The sequence below is a fragment of the Corylus avellana genome, chromosome ca7 (assembly GCF_901000735.1).
Source record: "Corylus avellana chromosome ca7, CavTom2PMs-1.0".
NCBI lineage: Eukaryota > Viridiplantae > Streptophyta > Magnoliopsida > Fagales > Betulaceae > Corylus > Corylus avellana.
In genome coordinates, this window is record NC_081547.1 from 12798872 (window position 1) to 12821079 (window position 22208).

At 34.2% G+C, this 22208-nt stretch overlaps 1 protein-coding gene across 2 annotated transcripts; it reads left to right on the forward strand.

Moving 5' to 3' along the window:
- The first annotated feature begins 5241 nt into the window (after nt 1-5241).
- On the forward strand, nt 5242-15453 carry LOC132186375 (uncharacterized). Of its 2 annotated transcripts, none has more exons than XM_059600310.1 (13): nt 5242-5474; nt 7076-7229; nt 7329-7434; nt 7758-7847; nt 8998-9108; nt 10260-10445; nt 11337-11468; nt 11683-12203; nt 12770-12869; nt 13004-13063; nt 14315-14407; nt 14493-14612; nt 14720-15453. In XM_059600310.1, the coding sequence occupies exons 2-13, from the start codon at nt 7192-7194 to the stop codon at nt 15035-15037; spliced, it is 1875 nt and encodes a 624-aa protein (XP_059456293.1). In that variant the 5' UTR covers nt 5242-5474; nt 7076-7191; the 3' UTR covers nt 15038-15453. The 2 variants fall into 2 exon arrangements, with proteins under 2 accessions (XP_059456293.1, XP_059456294.1); XM_059600311.1 differs by lacking the exon at nt 5242-5474 and adding an exon at nt 5571-6807.
- The last annotated feature ends 6755 nt before the right edge of the window (nt 15454-22208 follow it).

Genomic DNA, 22208 nt, shown 5'->3' on the forward strand with positions numbered 1-22208 from the left:
AATTGCTGTTTCATGGCCAAATAGGTAAATATTGCGCCAAATATTTTTTTAAGCGAAATCGTGATTTTGGTTTAAATTTGCACTTTTTCAAATAAACACCATCTAGTCAGCTTATAGAAATCATGGATTTTTCCATAATTTTAAATTTTGCGCTTTTAAAATCGTAGTCCCAAACACTCCAAAATTGCGATTTGGTTTAAAAACGCAAATTATTTCTTTAAAAACGCACTCACAAACAAACCTTAAGACTTAATAAGTAAACCCAAATAACCAACATTTTTGGAGCCCTACAATTTCAAACCAACGTGTCTTAATAAGATTCTACAAAACTTTAACTTTCCTCTTTAGGAGAAACCCTACTTTTCCATTTAGGAAATGCTATACCTTAATCATAATTTCACACATTTCTATATAAGAGTTTATGTGTTAACCACTTTTAGGGTCCGTTTGAGATTGCGTTTTTATAATCGTTACTTTTTAAAATCGTAAAGGTATTTGGTAAAACATGTTAAAAAGTACATTTTTTATTAGATATTTGTCATACGAAGTCGTGATTTTGGTTTAAATTCACGTATTTTCAAATAAGCACCCTCTAGCCTGCTTATATAAATCACAGTTTTTTTTCTTCTTATTTTGAATTAAGTGTATTTTAAATCGCAATGCCAAATGTCTTATGTTTTACGATATCTTTTAAAAACGCAGATTATTCTTACGAAATCGCAATCATAAACGCACCTTTAGCCTAAAAAGAAGAACTTAAATGTTCTTTGGGCTATTAGTGATGTAAAATGACTAAAATGACATTGCATGCAATGTTACACTATTTAGCTACTTTCCAAATCCTATTCCAACAAACAACATTAAACAAGCCAAAAACTCACACATATTTGACCTAGCTAATTATAAACCCATTCTTGATAACTTTCTTAATTAATTATATACCATTATCATAAGCTTATTATAACAAGCATAAGGTATTCAAAATAACAAATTTTGTAAATCGAAATTTCAAGAAAATAATGAGATGATAATCTTCACAAAAATTTGGCCATTATAACATTCTTCTTATTTTAAATTTTCGGTCATTAGAGCTTTCACAATGAGTTCCTTAAATAAAAGTTAAATTTGAAGAAAAACAAAATTCACTTTATCAAATTTGGAGAGCCATCTTTAAAAAGAATCAAACATCAGACCCTCTATATCTTTTTATACTTTAATTAAATACTTTTATTATTATTATTATTATTATTTATAAACCATTATATAGTAAGCTTAAATGAGTCTTTAACTCTCACTTTTTAGCTGATGGGAAAGTAAAATAATATTTAAAAAATTATAACTTTCACTTTTTTAGCTCTTGGTATGCGGAGAGTGTATCTAACATTAGTTGAAAAATATATAAAGTAAAGGAATGAGCTTGTTAAGTGAATTTTTTATTTAATTTTTTTATAAATTTTGGTAAATTTTTAAAGAAATGCTAAATATAAAGAGTTCATTGTGAATATTCTTAGGCTATCAAAATTAGGGTATTTTTAAAGAAAAGATAAATATAAAAAGTTCATTGTGAATGTTCTTAGACTATCAAATTTGGTTATTATAGCAGTAAATAAATAATAATTTCACGAAAGTAAAAATAATTTACAAATTAGGTTGCAAGAGAATAATTAAATCGATTTCTTACATAATGTGGCGATTAGAGGTAGTTTCTTAATTTTGTTTGTCCCCATCATTTGACCATCCTAATTTTGTTACTATGAAAACATTAAAAGAAATATTTGGCTTCATTAAAAAACCCATTTTAATCCTAGGTGGTATGACCTATTTTAAAATTAATAGATTTTAAATTAATAGATTTTAAATCAATTAATAGATTTTAAATAGATTTTAAATCTATTAATTTTAAAATAGGTTTTTAAAAGATGAACCTTTTAATGAAGTTAAGCATTTCTCAAACATTAATACAATATTAGAATTAAAATTTAAGCATTATAACAATGCCTAGAAATAATTACCAAAATTTAAAGGAATTAACACATAGTAAAACTAAATCAGGAATTAAATTTTAAAAACTAATTTCAAACTAGTGACCTCAGATTTATGAGGCAGGTCCCCAACCGAGTGAGCTACCCTTTGGGGACAAATTCAATAGTAATTAAACAATATTAGAAACTTAAATTAAAAAATATTAAAGAAGATTAGATTAAAAAAATAGCCTTCTCTTGTTTTCTAAAATACCATGGGCCTAGCCCATGATTTTGGCCTCCAATTTGGCAAAATTTGATTGGAGGGGCATGGGGTCCACTCAAGAGCTGCCAACAAGGCTTCTTAAGGCTCTCCAATCTTCCTAAGGTGGACTGGACGTTGGGTTCACTAAATGGGCTTTAATGGGCTCATTTCTTTCATTTTTAACCACTTTTTTTAAGTCCAAAACTGGTCCCAAATTTTTGTTAGGCTTAAAATAGGTTTTTAGACTTCATTTGGTCCCAAACTTTCGTTATAAATACATCTGGGCTGAGAGAAAACTAATTGGGCCCGATTGTAGCTCTCTAGGCCCATTAACATGAAAAAAAGAAATTGTTTTGAGTGGTTACATTTTTTACTAGGTCAATATCCTTGGAATAGTCCCAAGAGGTATCTTAATCAGTTGAAACCATGTCTAATGAAGCGGAGGTCACTAATTCTAATTTTTCTCCCCTATTTGTGCTGACATGTACAAAAAAAAAAAAAAAAACCTTCGGGGATAAGTTTCAAAATTTGTGGTGCCCATTTTGTATTTTTCCTCTAATTTATTCCTTAAATAGGTGTTATGGGAAATTCCTTTCTATTAGCCACAAATTTAATTTTACAGAAATTTCAATTTATTATGAGCTTTATAGGAATATTTCATCCACAAACTACTATTTTAAATTTTTTTGTACACAAAATATAATTTATTATTATTTTTTTTTTTTTGTATTTTTAAACATTTATTAGGCATTCTTCCATAAATTCCATAAAATAGCCAAAAATCATTTTTCATCTACTTTAAAATTTTAAAATTCATTTTTGGGCTGAATATTCAATATTCCAAGTTCCCAAATGACACCGTCATTAATCCTTAAAATCATAAATTTTCGGGATAAATGTTAAATCGGTCTTTGTGCTTGATTTAACTTACAAATTGCTACTTGCAGTATAAAAAATATTAAAATAATTTAGAAGTCGTTGGGTAAGCTAAAATAACAATTTAGTTTCTACAATCAAATTTCATCAAAATACTAAACAAATTCCGTTAATGTGCCACGTCAGCACTAATAAAATGATGCCACGTATCACTCTTAATAAAAAAATATTTAAATATATAAATTAAAAAATTAAAAACATAATTTAGGTATGGTAGAAACTCAAATTGCCCAAAGGAGCTGATATTTGGCTAGTCAAGTTCAAATCTTTACAATTTTCACGGCTTTGACTTCCTTGACTAGAGCATTCCCAGCATATTCTCTATAAGGGAGTCTGCTTCTTAAGCTTAGGGAATATGTCCAAAAAATCGCAAAAAATATTCTACAGCAGACTCCATAAATAAACCCTAAACATTATGATTGCTACAATGGAACCCAATGTTTTGGGTTCCACTATTGCAATCCTTATGATTATTAAAATTTTTTAAAAATGATTCTCTCTTTTCTCTCATCTCTCCTCTCATGTCTTACAATTCTCTTTCATCTCTCCTCTCATATATGTAATATAATTAAAAAACAAATATTTTAATGATATAGGGAATGATTAAGGGAAGTTATTAGGGTGTATTTTGACATAGGAAAGCAAAAAGTAGTTTGAATCTTTAAATGTAGTAGTTATCCTAAAGTTGCTTCTCTTCCCTACACATAGGGAAAATTTCAAAAAAATCACAAAAATTCACCTACAGCAGCTTCCATATATTTTTCCTATACATTATGATTGCTACAGCTGAACACAATATATTAAGTTTAACTATAGCAATCCACATGATTTATTATAATCATAAAATGACATTATCTCTCCTCTCACACTTTTCTATGCAAAATAAATGAATATAAAAACAAAACAAAAGTAAAATAAATAATATTTTAATGTTATAGGAAATTATAAATAGATGCTATTGTGGAATGTATTTGAATAGGGAGGTAAAAAGTAGTTTGATTCTATAAACTTAGAGAAAATGACGAGGAAATTGCTGGGAATACTCTAATACTCCATTTATAAATAAAAACAATCTCAATAAAATAAACAGTCACCTAGGACTTGACTGGAACCTGACTGGACCTGTCTGGGACTCACCCGGGATCTGCTCGGGACCAGCCTAGGACTCAACCGAGAGCAGTCCGGGACTTGACCGGACCTACATGGGACCCGTCGGCGGGTCCCGATCAAGTCTCGGCGGGGTCTCAGGCTGGTTCAGGGGGGTCTTGGTCCAGTCCCGTGCAGATCTCGATCAAGTCCCGGTAGAGTCTTGGGTGGGTCCTAGGCAAGTCTGGTCAAGTCCTATCAAGTTTAAGGCGAGGTCTCGGGTGGGTTCCGGTCAAGTCCTGGGCGGGTCTTAGTCAAGTCTTAGGCGGGTATTTTTATATTTTATTTTTCAAATTGTTGTAATTAATATTTTTATGTTATTGATATAAAAAATATTTGTGATTTTCCGTGCGTGCGCCAAACTCCGGAAAAATGTCATGGTAAAATATTTTCTTGTAAAATGACTTTCCTAAAATTATTTTACGCCAAAACAAACGGAGCCTTATTCCTAAATTTTCTTTTATGGCCAAATATGTAAAATGTTCCTAATAAATTATACTTTAAACTCCTGAAAATTCTCGTAGTTTAAATTAATTATTCCTGAACTTAAGAATGGGGTATTACAACATTAAATACACCCTTCTATAAATATTTTTTTCTTTCAAATTTCTACTGCTTAGATTTTTTTTCTTCCTTTTTTCAGATGTGTATTAATTTTGTTAGTGTATGGTTACATCAGATTCTCTTATATCAAAACGATATTCCCAAAAACCGAAAAATCCAAGGCTGTGAATTGTGATGGTGAAAGCAGGTGCTGCAGCGTGGAGAAAAGTCCAAATCCTGCCCCATCCTTGCAATTAAATGAAGCAAAGAAAAATAAATAAAACAAACCAACGCGACAGTCTGACTGACACGTTAAATGGCTTCAAGAAAGTCAAAAACCAGAGCATCTTCCATGTCTCTTTTTTTTTTTTTTTATTATTATTTTTTTTTTTTTCTGTTTTTGCACATTCTGTTCCCGCATTTCTACGCAGCGGCGGCTCATGTAAAGGGGGGATTTTTCAAATTTGAAACACAATTCTGAGATTGTGGAGTCTTCTGTGTGTCTCTGCAGCTCCAAGTGCGCACTGACTAGAAAGCATCGCTCCCTGTTTCGCTAAGCTCTGTGCACAAACAGACATAAACGTCCATTTTTATATGTTATTTTCATTTTTATAGTTTTTAAGGTATAGCTCTTTTGGGTTTTAAAGAGTGTTGTTTGGAAGTAAGTCTGGATTCTAGTTCATGAACTTTTTCTTTTGGGATTTTGTTTTGTTTTCTGTTGTTTGAAAATTGTCTTGCTGATGAGTCTTATTATTATAATAATATGATTCTCTCAACTGCATCTTTGTCATTTTTCCCTTTCTTTTTGAATGCTTGAATTCAAAGATATGATACTGCATCCCGTTGACATTATTTAAAGCTGAAACTTGGATTTGAGATGTGTTTGATTTGTGCCTGAGAGAGAAACATGAGCATTTCGAGAAGTTGGGAGGTCTTTTTCAGGTGGGTTTTGTGCGGAGGATCTTTAAGTGCTTGATGTTCTGTGTTTTTCTAAGGTCTCTTTCGGCATCTTCCTCCTTCTCCTCGTTCTTTTTTGTTCCACACCTTTCATTGCCTCAAGGAGCTTTTACCTTCCCCATGTATGGCTGGTGTTCTGTGAACATGGCCTCTGAAATCTCTCTCTCTCTCTCTCCGTCCTTATTTTTAAGTTTTGTTTATGGGTCTGTCACTCTGGCTTGTGTTCAGCGCGGAGAGGGAAGTGGGTCGGTCTTGTTTTGTTTTCTTGTATTTGTTTTCGGTTTAAAGATTCATGAAAATAGGGTTTCCTTTATTGTAGATGGGCCAGGTTATGGTAAGTGTAAAAACTGAAGGGAAGAAGAGGGACCACTGGGATCTGTCCTTCGGATTGTTATGTTGCTTCTTATTTATGAGGAGTTTTACTAAGATCTGTGCCATAGATTGGATGCTTTTGTAACCCAAATCCCATTGCTTTACTTTACTTGACTTACACTGTTCACCCTCACTTACTTCTGAAAGCAAGTTGAAATCCCAAGCTTTCCATCTGAGATTCTGGGGTGTGTGAATCCTCACTTTGTTTCTTTTAGATCAACTATCATTTTTCTTTTTATGTTAAAAGTTTTCAACGGATACAAAAGGCGGAAAGGGGCTCTGTGAATCAACTTTAAAATACTTTCTGAGGGTATGGTTGTGAAATTCTGTCCTTTTATTTCACATGGAAACAACTTTTGACTTCCATGATGGGTAGGGAGGTGCCCCACTTTTTCTTTTACTCTGTTATTTGCATTTGAGGGCCCTATCAATGTGCAAAAGCCCTTTGGCTCCTTATTTGGCCACTTCACCTTTTCCTTTGTGGTGACAATCATTCCTTCTCAAACTCTTGCGTTTACTTCTTTTCGCTCGGCCCTGAAATTCATGAAGTACAAAATTTAACTGGTTATTGAGTGATTCTCGTGCACAATGTTATTGAATGATTCTCTTTTTGACATTGATTGCAAGGTCCGTTTGGTTGGCTTAAAGTGGAAATAAATTGATTAGCCTCACAAGTTGTGTTGTTAATGTTTGTATAGTTGTGTTGAAAATGACTGGTAGATATGCATTCATGAGTTTCTTTGTCCTTATTAGACGTTCACAGGTGTCACAGTGTTTTTCCTCTGATGCATCTCATAATGCCCTGTCATTCAAGTTATCATGGGATTATTGGTTTTAGAATTCCCGTTTTAAATGCAAAAGAGCCAGAAATTTAATGTTTGAAGTGAATTTGCAGGGTTTATGATGCTTGTTTGCACATGGGCATAGCAGTTTCTGGTAGCAGAAACCAAGGTTTCTGAGGAAATTCCGTTTGTACTTTACCTGATAAACGCCAAACCTCCTAATCACAGGATGCGTAACTCACCGGTTGTGCAATCTGCTCTGACCCGGTAAGGATGCAGCATTCTTGTTCGTTGTTTAGAGATGGAGCTCGAGGCTATTTCCTTTCAAATGCTTTCTTATTCTTCTTTCTGATTGAACTCCTACAGAAATGATGCTCTTTCTAAACCATCGCATTCTGGCAACAGTTGTTGCAATTCAGAAATAAATCTACATAATGCTGATGAAATTTGGAGCAATAACTCGTCCTTAGAGGTGAGACTGGTGGGGTTTTCTCTTGAGGCGTTTATTATGTTGAGATTCTTGACTTTAAAATTAAGCTGGTAGTTTTCGATGCAAGTACCGACTATTTATTCTAAATCCTATCCAACGCTCTTTCTCTCTGATCTGATGGTCTGAACTGGTACCGCAGCAGAATATTAGTGGCATCATCAGCCTCAAGTTGCCTTCTCTTTGAAATAATTGTTTCTTAATATTTTATTAAAACCTTTTCAGCAGTTAATTATGATAGCCATTTTTTCTTGTAATCAAATTGCATATTTATTGGAAGTAAATATGGTGAGTTGTTTAATCTTTAGGAGAGGAATCTTGGAAATAAGATTGGAAGTCCTGGATCCTGCGCTAAAAGCAACAATGCTTATTCTTTCAGGATTCAGCTTGAACAGGATGTAAGCTTCTTTTCCCTTCCCTTCGAGGCACCATTGTTAAACATTTGGGCACCATTTTTAAATATTTGCACTTATTCCATTTTAATATGTAATTAAGTAATTTCTATGTCTAAGGGGTTGTGCATTTAAGCTCTAGAAGCATGATGCACTACAAATAACGCGGTTTTGAAAGGAACTTATTGGTGATAACAATTTCACTTAGGAGTTAGTTTCTAGTGTTATAATGTGACCATCAAATTTTGAGTGGCGAGGAGAGTGCTGTAGAGATAACTATTTATGTTAGGTTGCTTTGGTGAATCATATGCAACTGAGCACTAAGAGGAGCTTGTTAACCACTTCCTTCTTCCTCAGTCTCAAGGCTTTTGAATCATTTGGATTATTAGATAGCTTTTATGTAATCAATATTGTCACTAGCATCAATATCATCACTATCATCAATAGGAAAACCCTTAGGCTTGTTATCCAAGAACTTGTCCTGACATTACTATCTGGTCATAGATCCCATTGCTGTAGAGGATTTTGTATAGGAAAGTGAGTACCATTGCAGCACTTGGCACTCGAAATATGTGAAGAAGTGGTATATTGTGAAGGCAGGAATGTTCAAAGTTGTGCTATGCAGATGCTTACAACTTATGAAAATGGTAGTTGTTGGCAGTTGTTGCAGAAGATGGATGTATAGCTGCATTAGTGGTGTGGTTTAATGAAGCTTTTGTTGGTTCATATTTTTTTCCTCACTTGAAAGGACATCCTCTCTAGGGTGATGAGGACATTCATGGCATCTTTAGACACCTTGTAGATGCCCTGGGGGCAGTAATAGAAAAATCGAGGTAGCTTTATACATGTTGCTGATGGCATGGTATTTTACTGCTTCAAGGCAATCATTGGATCGAAGATGTAGTGTCCAGAAGTTATTTTAGCTGTTCAAATGCATATTAAGTTCTTAACCTCAAGATTCGGATTGGTATTGAATTAATGTCTTGGTTTTTAAAATGTTATTGGAAAATTTACTCATCAAATTCTATCCCGTAGCTTAGGAACACACTTTGCCATATAAGAAGCATCATGTTGGATCTAATTATAGTAGATAGCTTCCATGAAGGGAGCTTTACTGTACTTGTTATTCCTTAAGATGGATGGGCCCTTGTGATAGGTAAAAAGATTACGACAGCAATTGCAAGAAGAGATGGAACTGCATGCTATCCTGGAAAAGGCTCTTCAGAAGAATGGTTCGAAATTCTTAAGTCCACATCTCCCTCACCAGGTTTGTTATCTATTGATTCTTCTTTTGGATTCTTTACTATATGTTTCCAAGCGAAGTGGTTGCATGGGTAACTCTGATGAAATGATCCTAAAGTTTTTGAAGCTTATTTCACCATGTTTGTTCAGGCTACTCTAAATGCATTCTCATTTACCTTGTATGCATCTGCTAAGACTACTATTCTTGTTCATAAGGCTGGGGGTTCTTTTTTTGTCTAAAGGAAAAAGGGAGTGTGGGTAGGGTGGAATAATTTCATAGATCTTTCACTATGGTTTTGTTTTCAGACTCCCAATTTTTTATTGAGGATATGGGTTGTTCAAGCTTCCATTGATATTTCATCTCTTTTCTTTTTACTGACACATTTTGGCATTTTGAGTGGGATAATTCTTTGTTATATCTTCCAGTAAACTAACTATAATGTTATTATAATTGATAGTTGATCAATGTGATTACTCCAGCCCAGTTTAATCAACACTCAAAATATTATCACTTGTTTTTATTGACCCACTCCATAAAATGATATTATAGCAGAACTGTGTCATGGGGACTGCTGGAAATTTCTAAGAGGCATTTTTGTACACCCTAATTTAGAATGAAATCCTATGGTTTCTAACATAAAGTTTGATTATTGATGGAAGCTAAACAACGGAACAACTTGATAGTTTACAAATAACTGCATAAAAGTTCTAAAGATTTATCAAAACTTCAGAGGAACTTTTCCTATCCCATGTAATAACTTTGGAGGTTTCAAAATTAAGTAGACATCATATTAAGAGGATTTGATTTAGGTGCATCTTTTTGTCTATGTTTTCTTCTAAGCTGTGCCAGGTCGTAACATTGAATTGAATTGGGGCTTAGTGGTTTTGCGTCTTTTGTTTTGTTAAACTTATTACTCTAAAATCTTAAGCTGTTAGATAGTAGAGATTACTAACATACATTTTTCTCAAATAGCTTAAGATTTTAGAATCACTATTACAACATTTTCCTTACATAGCTTAAGATTTAAGAATAACTATTACACCATTCTCTAGTAACTTAAGCTTTTAGAGTTACTGGCTGTTTATCATGCCTTTACATTCCTACTTCACTCATGGGTGCCAGGTTTTAATAGGGATTTCATATTGTGATCATGTCCTCTTCTCATATTAGTACAGGCTCAAGACCTTCTATCTAATATTGCATTGTTGGAGGCCACGGTTTCAAAACTTGAACATGAGATGGTCTCTTTGCATTTTCAACTTAGTCAAGAGAGAAATGAACGGAAGCTTGCAGAATATCGTTTGAGGCATTCATCTTCTCAGTCAATATCTCATTGGTCCTCTGACATTATGGATACATCGGTAATTTATCTTCTTTTATTCACATCTAAATCCTTCATGACTGGAGCAACATAAAAGAGAAGAGAAAATTAAAAATGACTTATTTTTATCTTTATTTTTGAATTTCCAATTTGCTTACTCCTTAAAGATGCAAAGTATTCTTAGACAATATTCCTGCATTGATGCAAAGAAACTGGGACTAGGCCTAAAAGCTTCTCATATTTTAAGTTGGAATCATATTGTAGAATTTCTAATATATTATTCAATTTCCTTGAGTTTTGTGTGTGCAACATAAATAATAAGTTTATTAAATAGATGAAAAAATTGACGGGAATTGAAATCAAGAAGCTTAAAGGTAAAACCATTTTGCTGTAAAAAGGCTAGAGTAAAGTTTAAAGTGAATGCATTGAAATAGTGATGGACATGATGAATCTAGAGGTGACAGAGAGTATGGACTTAGCTAGGGTAAATTGCATTAGAAAGACACATTGCTGTCCTTGATTAGTTGACAAAAATTATTTATGGAGCCAGCCCTAACCAATTCCAATTAAAGCTTGGGTTGATTGAGCTGAATTTTTTACTCTTAAAAGAAAAAGTTTTGGATTTCAACGTTTCATTTAAAATCTTTTGCTAGATTTCCTTTACATATTTGGATTAGTTATACATGGTCTTGTGTGTTTGTGCAACTTCTATATCATGAGAGAACCTTAAGCACACATGGGCAGATAGCTACTAAATGCTTGGTATGCTGAGTTAGGATTTTCACTTACTATACTTTTGTACTGCTGGTATAAACAATACGGTTATGAGATAACTCACATGGTTGGTTTCCATACGGCCAATTAAACACACGTCATCCTGTATATGTTCAATATTGTGCAATATAGTTAACTTGTTTCTTACATTATCCAGAACTCACCTTCTTTGAGGTGTTCAAAGGTTTCTCTTTCTGAAGTGGGCGATTCCTTCGAAGATAACTCCTGTCTGGAGCAGAGAGATCAACCATTAGAATCTACTGACAGATGTACAGAATCCCTGATAGAGGTATCTGTCTAGGTGTTCCTCTTGCAGAGGAAGCTTTTAAGTTACAGTTCCTTTGATGGCTTTGGTTTGGTATGCTCATGAGAGTTCATTTTAACCTAAAGCAGATGGGTTAATTATTCCTTTTTGAAAGCTTTTAATGTGGAAGTATTGATTTAACTTTTAATTTAATAGTCAACTGTTAGCAGGAATTTAACATTTGGATACTTTGCATCAGAATTCAGTGGGCTCAGTTGCACCTTTCCCTGACAAAAAAATGTCCATGAAGATGGATTCCAAATCTTGTGAATTTGTAGAGTTCAGGAAGCTTCCTAAAGGGATGCCACCGAACGGCCTTTGGGATCACCCTAATCAATTATCTGAAGAGATGGTGCGATGTATGAAAAACATATTCATGTCCCTGGCAGATTCTACTATACCATCAAAATCATCTGTATCAGAGAGCCACTGCTCACCTGTGTCACCACGTGGAATGTCGCCACGTGGCCATCTTTCAAGTTCATCTTGGTGGTCCTCATCTGAAAGGTCAATGATTTCATCATGGGTGCAGAGCCCACAAGTTGATATAGAAAGTAACTCTGAGGTGTTGGCTTCAGAGAATGCCTGCGATCCCTACAGGGTTCGGGGAAAATTAAGTTGGGCCGACATTGGAAACTATGGATTAGCAACTGAAGTTTCTTGGATGTCAGTTGGGAAGAAGCAACTAGAATATGCTGCAGGGGCACTGAGAAGGTTCAGGTATTCCATTTAATTCTTTCGGTTTGGCTTTTCCTTCTGTCTCTTTGACAGACTAATATGTAAATTTGTAAATTCTAAAGAACTTGCTCCTATAGAAATTTAGGGAAACATTCCAAACATTCCTGATTTAGCATAGGTATTGAGATTGCTTGAATTCTTTTACATGGGCTTTTTACTTCAATTTGATCTGCTTCTGATAATGTTTACTCGTGAAGTCTGATCATTTCAATGTTTGCATTGGTTTGTGCATTATTGGTTATGCATCCTAAATACGTGGCTCATCTTTTGTCTTCTTTTCTTGGTGAGAATGTATATTGATGTAACAAGCATACCCAAGTTTTGAAGGATCCCTGTATACTTTCACAGGTGTTAATATATGAAGATGAATTTTACAAAGATGGTGATTTTCATTCTGAAATGGCATTTGTTTCTGATATTGCACGTAGGTCAGACAAATATAACAGTTAGAATACTCAATGAATCTTTGAATCTTGCATTGGGATGGTTTAATTATTGTTGGAGCCAGAGCTGATCAAATGCTATTCGTTTAATTGTTATGAGAGCAGGACACTTGTTGAACAACTGGCCAAAGTGAATCCTATCCATTTGAGCTGCAACGAGAAGCTTGCATTCTGGATCAACTTATATAATGCTCTGATCATGCATGTGGGTTGCTATATTTCTATTACATGTGTGTTTTTAAAAAGATACACAAGGCACTGCAAAGCACTTTCAAAACTTGTGAAGTTTCTTATAAAAGATGGGCTAAGTATTGTGCTCTTATGGCCAACTATGGACAGGCTTATTTGGCATATGGAGTCCCAAGAAGTGACTTGAAGCTCTTCTCTTTGATGCAAAAGGTTTGATTCTGACTTAAATACACTCGTTTTTGTTTGTGTTTAGAAACCTTTTTCTCCATAATCAATGGTTATTATCAATTGACAGTTTTGCAACATGTCATGTAATTGCCTTGGTGAGCCCTTGCCCTTGCACTAACATGTCAGTGCCTAGGTGATGCGGGACAAAATGATCACAAAAATTGCACAGTAAAGTTAGGACAAAATAAGGAGAAAGAAGCTGAGAGAGGAGAGAGAAAGAAGCTAGACGCCAGGGGAAGAGATGTCTCCATTGGAGGGCTAAGCATGCTTAAATACTCATGACTAAACCTTAGGGCAACGCTCATTTATTGACTTACCTAAAATAATCTAGGACAACGCCATTTGTTACCATTTATTGAATTACCTAAATTAATTTAGGGCAACACCTATTTATTGATTTATAAAAACACCCTTCACTCTTTCAAATTAAATAAAGCATAAACTAAAACTAATAACCCAATTAACTAATAAAAACTAAATAAAACTACAAGACCCAATCAACTTTTGTTGCGTTCCGATCATTCTCCTTTGGAGAAAACTCGACCTCGAGTTTTGGAATGCTGAAAGCTTGAAATGCTCAGAAAATTTTGGATCCAAGCCCAAATTTTGGGTTTTTTCTTTGGCGGACAATGACTACTAGCAACAAAACAGAGCCTTCTCCTCAAAACAAGACAACATCTCGCGGCCAATTGAATTGACATAGCCATAGCCACCATTCATTGAATTATAAAATGTAGCCATGGGAATAAATTAAAACTAATGACCCACTTAACTAATAAAACCTCAATAAAACTACAGGACCCTGTCAACTCTTGCTTTGTCCACGTCATTAGGTAGTTGATTGCTGACGTTTGAAATGTCAATTGGGATCCTGCCACTCTGGAGAGTGCTCCAGTGCTTTTGAGTTGTACCAGGGATGAAATAAAATTTGATGGATTTTTAAAAGTAATATGTTCAATTTGCAGTTTTGTTGTAGAGACTCTTTAGGAAAGCATAGAGTAGCAAAAAATGCATAACTAGTGATTTATTTATTTATATGTTTACATGATTTATACTAGAGGGAAACATTACTTTCCCTGTCAGGTATTATATTTTATACATGACCTAGATCATTATTATTAATTTGCATAGGACTGTACATGGACCATTTTGTGGCTGCAGTTGATGAATGTGTAGTTGTTTATGGTGTTCATGCTTGGGCAATGTCTACTGAAGTATTTTTATTTTTTTCAGGCTGCATACACTGTTGGGGGACATTCTTTCAGTGCAACTGCAATAGAGTATGTGATTCTGAAAATGAAACCACCACTCCATCGGCCACAAATTGTATGACTTGGTCTAGTAATCTGGTTGAATTATTCTCTTATTTACTGCATTCCCTGATTAACATTTATATCCAAACTATTATCAGGCTTTGCTTCTTGCCCTTCACAAGTTGAAGGTATCAGAGGAGCAGCGGAAGTCTGCAGTTGATATGTACGAACCACTTGTAGCTTTTGCTCTCAGCTGCGGAATGTACTCTTCGCCGGCGGTAATCACAACACTTCTTCCACTAAATGTTCAATAGGTTGTTTTATTTTTAGTTCTTCTGTAAGTTAAGCTGTATTTACCTAACTTAGTAGATGATAACAAATGCAGGTGAGAATCTACACTGCTAAGAATGTGAGAGAAGAACTTCAAGAAGCGCAGCATGATTTTATTCGAGCCTCAGTTGGGCTTAGCAGCAAAGGGAGGTTATTGGTCCCCAAAATGCTACACTGCTTTGCCAAAAGCTTTGTGGATGATGCAAATTTGGCTGTATGGATATTGCATTACCTTCCGCCTCATCAGGCCACCTTTGTTGAACAATGCATTTCACAGAGGAGGCAGAGCCTTCTTGGTTCACGCAACTGTGGCATTCTTCCGTTCGACTCACGCTTCCGTTACCTATTCCTGCCTGACAAAATTCCGCTGTGATAATGTGTTAGCATTGTGCATCCAGATATACCTTGCTTGCCTTGGTCTGGGCAGGCCAATACAAAAATAATGTTGGTTTTACACGATGCTAGGGTTGCATCTCTAGTGTGAAGCTTAGCCTCCTTAAGAATAACAAGGATGGTAGAAGTTTTGGTCTTATGCCTTATGGACCAGCTATATCCCCCACGGCTGTTGTACATTTTGTTGATGGATAAAGCGATTCCATACAGTGCTTGTTGTACAGTGCTTAAGAATAATCTGTTTCCTGGACCGCTGATTTTGCAGAACTAATTTAGTTGCTCATGTTGCACATTGTCAAGATTAAGCAAAGCTTGTAGGGAAAATTATTTATGAAGTTCTTGTATATAAACAAAATCAAGGATATCTAGCACGCAGCTACACTTTTGGTCTTTCAATATGTACTACTCACAGGATATAGGACAATGTCCTACATTTACAGAATGGAGGGCTACCGTACAATAAAGCATGGGGAAACTGTACATTAACAGAAGAAAGAAACCAAAAATCCTCTCAACTATGACCACAGCTTGGCCATCTCTTGGCCATACACTAGAGTTGATAATTCGTTTTTGCGTAATGGGTTTGGGTCGTGTTAAAGTATGAGTATAAAATTATATAAGTTAATTTTAATTTGATCCTTTTAATAAAATAGGTAAGATTTTTTTTTTTTTTTTTTTTTTAATTTTAACATATTAATTTTGTGTTAGGTTTGTGAATTGTATAAAAAATTGCATGTCCTAAAGTCACGTGTTGAGTTTAGGTCGTGTTAAGGCTTGTGTGTAAGACTTATATAGGTCTATGTTAATTCGACTTATTTAATTAAATGAGTTAAAATTTTCAATAATAATCAATTAATTTTGTGTTGGATTCGTATCGGATTTATGAGTCGAATAAAAAGTTGTTAGCCCTACCATATACTCCTCTCAAACCGTAGATTCTAAAATATGAAAGTGTAGGTTGGATTAGGTAGAAGGTATATTGCCTAGCATATCTGCCTCCTGATCTTCAGATTCTAAGGGTTGTTACCCCGATTGTTCTTCTCGTTGTAGGTTGAGCAACTAAAGTTCCTAGATATGGGTTCTTTCTTGGGTAAGCTCGATATCTAGTCAATCATGCGGAAAGCTATTGCACTCATCAACCATATGAGGCGGCCCCATAGCACGATAAATTCAACCAATAAGTGAATTACTTTCAGCCCTTCCTTCGCACTGGTAGTGAGCGCTGCTAGATCTGAATCAACTTTATATGGGACTGGATATGCTCTTGTTCTCGGCAGATATGTTGGGCGATATAGCAAAAAAGGGGAAACTCAACAAGATACACTGCTACTTGTGCTGGTTCTTCATCTAGATATGATGGATCTACCACCCCGGTTCTATTGCCTTCGGAAAAACAAAACGAGTTTGAGAAGGAGCAGTGTGGGTGGGTTTCAAAAGGGGGGTGGAGTTCCAAAAGGGGGGTGGAGTTCCAAAGGGAGATTGACGAGGCCCAAAAAAAAAGAATAAGGCTTTGAGTTTTAAAGAGGGGTAATCATGTCATTTTACTAGCTAGGTTGGGTGAAAATTGGAAGTTTCATCATAAAAATCTCACACGTGGGATAATTTCCATCCACTTAGACGAAAATTAGTAACGGAGGGTTCCTATTGCAAATTTTTGAAACATTAAAGGGTACATTACAAATTTTTAAACATTAAAGTTCAAATTGAAAAATACCTTAAACTTTAGGGATAAAATGAATTTCCCCCTTCCTCCTTTTTTATTTTATTTTTTATTTTTTTATTTTTTATTTTATTTATCACAAAAGTCAACATTTTATTTTATATTTATATTACATCAATCACCTTTTATTAGTATTCAAACAAAAAAAAAATTCACAATAAAAAAAAGGTTTACCAAACACACGGGTGAACTATAAAAGTCTCTCTTTCCATTTTTTTTAACGTTCCAATGATTGTCCAATTCCAAAAGTCAAATGTGGTTGTTATTTTATCATTATTAATATTATTAATAGAAGTAGTAATAACATTGCCATAAATATTTGAAGTTTTGAACTCTTTTTATTTTTTATTTTTTTTATCCCATACGATTTGAACTCTTTGTTAATATTAATTGACAAGACGTGCCAACATTTGCAATGGATAGGATCCTCCATTTTTATTATTATTTATTAAAGAGTAATAATTAAGAAAACACTGGCGTGACATTGTTTATGCATACCAATATTCTCTTACTCACTACTCTTTCATTAAATAAATACCACACAATAAAGTCTAACCTATTCACTTTGTCCTCGTGCTTGCCTCACCAGCTTTCTTGTCATTTGGATGTCACCAACATTAAATATAAACAATTTTAATCTCCAATCATTTTTGATATTTTGTGAAATAGGAGGGAATGGGCAGACATGTAATCCAATGGTGGGATTCTCAAAATACTGATTTCATAAAAAAAAAAAAAAATAGTGATGGATATAATGTTAACAAAAGTAATATGGAATGTGACTTGAACCTAATTATTACTATTATTATTATATATAAAAAAAAATTAAAATCAGTTCTTATGATTTACCTGATTTGTAATAAGCTTCTTGTGGTATCAAAACTTTTTAAGAGATCCTTGTGGATGTATAAACAACAAATTACTCTCTGCTGTAAAATTTCGTCAAAAAAGCTTGATGAATTTCGTTAGTGTGCCACGTCAGAGCTAATAAAATTATAATGTGTTGCTTATTATAAAATATATAAAAACTAAAAGCTAAAAACCCATATATGAAAAACTCATTATGAATATTTTTAATAATGAGAAAAAGTGAGATGTAGAAGAGTGTTTAAAAAGTGAGAATGAATACTTTAAAAGAGGGTTAAGGAAGAAAGTAGAAAAGAAATGAGAGGGGCTTGAGTGTTGTTGGTGGTGGGTATGATGAGAAAATTGAGTTGTGAATGGTTGAGATTATATGGGAGTGGTTGGTTGTTTGGGATAGAGCAGGATGGTGGAGATTTGGTTGTACTACAAGTTTAATTTCTGCAGCCATTAGTTTTGGTGTCGATGGTGGGAGTCTATTTTTAGGTAATATTCTAGGAGAAGAGAAGGAGAGCCAAGACAAAGTGGCTTTGATGGTTGAAAGAAAAATAGTCAAAGAGTTTGGAAAAGGTACTGATCCTTTGCGAGGGTATTTATAATAGGCTCTTTATATTTTGCTTTTCTCTAAAAACTTAACAAAACTCATAAAAATATTCATTTATCAAGCTCACTTCTCTACTTTATATTTAGCTTTTGTCATAAATGCTCTCTACATTTCAAAAGCCAAAAAGCTAAAGTTAGAGCACTAGTAGCAACTTCCCTTTAATTTTTCATAAGTTTAGGGCATAAAATTATTTTTTGTTTTCCTATAAAAATATATTTCACGAATCACAATAGCTTTCCTTACATTTCCTTATACCATTAAAATATTATTTATTTACAAAATACAAGTTCCCTACCTACCCTCACCTTTTTCACAAAATTCCAACATAATCTCAATTAAAGACAAAAAGATGAAAGATGAGAGAAAAAAGAAGAAAGAGAAATGTTTATATTAAAATAATGTATGGAGAACCACTTTTGGTTTCCTATATATTGTGAAACACGATAACAACCCTTGATGATTGGTTAAATGTAGGGAACCTAATGTAAGTAGGTTTTTGTGATTTTTTTTTGAAATTTTTCCTAAACATAAGGAAGGGAATGACATATAGGACATTTGCTGCTAGTGTTCTTATATAAAATTTTTAAGCTTATTTTTTACCCTCCTCTCTTTTGATTGGTTTAAAATTAATACAATAATAATATTTAACTAAAGTTGAGAATAATATAGAGAGTTTAATATTTGACTCATTTTAAAATTAACTCTATATATATATATATATATATTTTTTTTTCTCAAATTGAACTTTATTTTAAAAGTCCATTGTGAATGCCCCTAAGAGGGAAGGTTGAAATGAAGCCAATAGATGTGTTTTCTCCACTCAAAGAGAGTGATTGACTCCATGATTAGGGCTCCTAACCAATAGAAGTGTACTTCTTTTGAAAATATTATCATTTGCGTGAGGATATAGAATAGTACTTTTACAGCCACAAGTAAAAGTCTTAACCCTATTGCCTAAAAAAGAAAATCTAAAAGCCTTTGTAGGCTTTTCTAACCAACCACTTAAGTAGATAAGATTGTTTTGGTGCCAATTAAACTGCATCGACACCTTGACATAATTTCTTTGATTAATTATACGTCAGCACAGCAACGACATACTCCAGCAATTAAGGACAAGGTAGTAATTAATATGTCGTTTTAATTTCACTTTAAAAGTCCTTGCTGTCAGCCTCCCTCAACTAAAACCCTCCACTCACCTATCATGCTATCAAACTCAAAAAAGACACGGTTCCTAATTTGACGTTTGAGAGACAAAAAGGGTAGCAATATTTTAACAACTGCAATTAATGTTCAACTGCTCAGATTTTTTTATTTTTTAATTCTTAGTTTTAAAATGCCATAAATATTCAACTTACTAGAGTGGTTAGCTAGCATGCAGCTCAACAGCTTGAATCCAGTGACTTTAATTAATTCAATGGGTAGCTATAATTAATTTAAGGTTCTGCGTATATATGGTGAACAAATTAACACAGTGAGTCATGATCATTGTGGCTAAACCACATCACTACTTTCGGCTCTATTAAATATTTAGCTAATACACATACTCATTTATTTCTTTCTTTAACTATTTTTTACTTTTTACGGGGCCAAAATGGGTCAACCACCTTATTTTTTGCTTTCTTTTCAAGATATATATATATAAAATAAAATAAAATAAAACAAAACCTGTTGTAGGCCATTAGGGGGTTATATTTTTAATCCCCTAAAAAAAAGGCATGTATCCTATATCTAGTTGGAGAAACCTGTTTACAATCAATCCTATAAAAATGTATGTATTCTAAGGAATCATATATTCTCATACTATAGTATATATTCTAACATTCAATTAAAATGATATAAGAAATATATTCTAACACCCCCTCAAACCTAATAGAAACTTGAGTTTGAAAAGAAGAGTTTTTTTTTCTTTTTTTGGAGGGAAATTTTACTTAACAATTATGAACTTTCATCCCTTTTACAATTATTTCCTAAAGTTAAAAAATTCTCAATTGATAATCTTAAAGGAAGGCTTTCAATTGTCACTTCCTCAAGTGTACCACAACAACTCCATTTTGAATTCATTTTTCTTTCTTCTATTTTCTTACTCTACTTTTCTTAATTTCTCAACCAACATGTAGGGGTGGGCGTTGGGATGGGGTGGATTTCGGCCCTTTCCCCTACCCGACCTGCACCTTGCGGGTTTGGAAAATCCTACCTGTTACCTAGACACAGTAAACCCTATCCGCCTAAGTTCGGGTTTTGCGGGGCGGGTTGAACGGGGTGGATACTGCGGGTTGGGCTGGGTATTATGGGCAGGGCTTATATTTCTTGGTTTTTTTTTTTTTCATATGAGAGAGAGAGAGAGCCTGCAACAGAGAAAAAGAGAGAGAGAGAGAGAGAGAGAGAGACGGCGACAAATAGTTGGGTATATGTGGTTAGTGCTCTAGAGCTTAATACATTGCTTGTTAGCCCCTTTTTTATTATTTTATTATTTATTTATTTATTTCTTTTTTAACTACCAGTACCACACGCCATTTATTGAATTTGATAGTAAAATAAAGAGAGAAAAGAATGAGAAAAAATAAAGATTTTAGGCGGTTTGGCCTATAGTGACATAGTCTACATATGCACAGTAAAGTCTATTTTTGGCTACATTTTTCTTTTATGTGTGATTTGAGTACATAACTTTATTTATTAGGGGTGGGCGCGGGTCGGCGCAGGTTGAATTTCTGTCTTTTTTCCTACCCCGACTCACACCCTACGGGTTTGGAAAATCCTACCCGCTACCTGGACTGCTGGACACAGTGCCCTATTCATCCGAGTTCCAGTTCTGCCGGGTGGGTTGAGCAAGGTGGGTTGGGTGTTAACAAGATCATTACTTCAACAAAAACCTTAACAAGAAGTAGAACTAAAATCAGTACTTCAACAAAAAATCCAACCCAACATAATTAGACCAAAGATTCCGAGAGATTTAGAGAGAGTGTTAGTTCACTTCCCAGAGATTTAGAGAGAGAGAGAGAGATATGAGAGAGAAACATGGGAGCGGCGGCTAGGTTCGTGCTCCAAGACTAGAGGGAACACAGCTAGGTCAGTGCTCAAGGAGTAGAGGGAGTGGCGAGAGAGAGAGGAGCGGCAAGAGTGAGAGTTTGAGAGTTGACTCAGTCGAGAGAGGACTGGAGGTCCGGCTGTTGGGTTAGAAGGATCTAGGTTTTTTTTTTTTTTTTTTTTTTTCATTTTAAGTGCTTATGGGCGGAACGGGTTGGGGTGGAGCGGGTACCCGTTGCCCAAAAATTTCTATACTTGAAATCTACCCCGCCCCACACGGGTTGGAAGAAATTCAACCAGTATTTGCAAAAAAAACACCTAAATCCGAGCAGCGTGGGGTGAATTAGGTGGGCCAAGGCGGGTTTATGGGTTGGACGAGTTTTTGCCCACCCTTTACTATTTATAGAGTTTTAATAAGGTGATTTCAAGTACAAACAAATTTCTTAAATTAAGGTAATTAATTACAAACTAAATCCACATTAATTAAAGGGATTTTTATCCTCATTCCTCATAGCCATTCAAGATACATTTTTTCTGTCACAGCTTTTTTGACTTTTTTGGACTGGCATTTTGCACGTACGATCATGCAAAATTGCTTTGGTGAAAAGACTCCTTGTAGCTGTTAAAAAAAGCAGTCGATCAAAAAAAGACATATGGCAGCTACAAAAACATGTCAGGAAAACGTTAACTAACTTTTTGCTTTGGATAAGGTTATATATATATATATATATAAGTATATAATTAAAATATAATATTTTAATTATATTTTATAATTAAATCACACAAATTAAAAAAAAAAAAGAACTTTTTGTTTTCTATCGGATAAAGACAAAATAACTGCACAAGAAATAGTTAAGAAACTAGCGATCATATGTACTTAAAGGTGTCTTTGCCAAAAGACTCCAAATGAATTGGATTAGAATGGTAGTAAATTTAATTGAT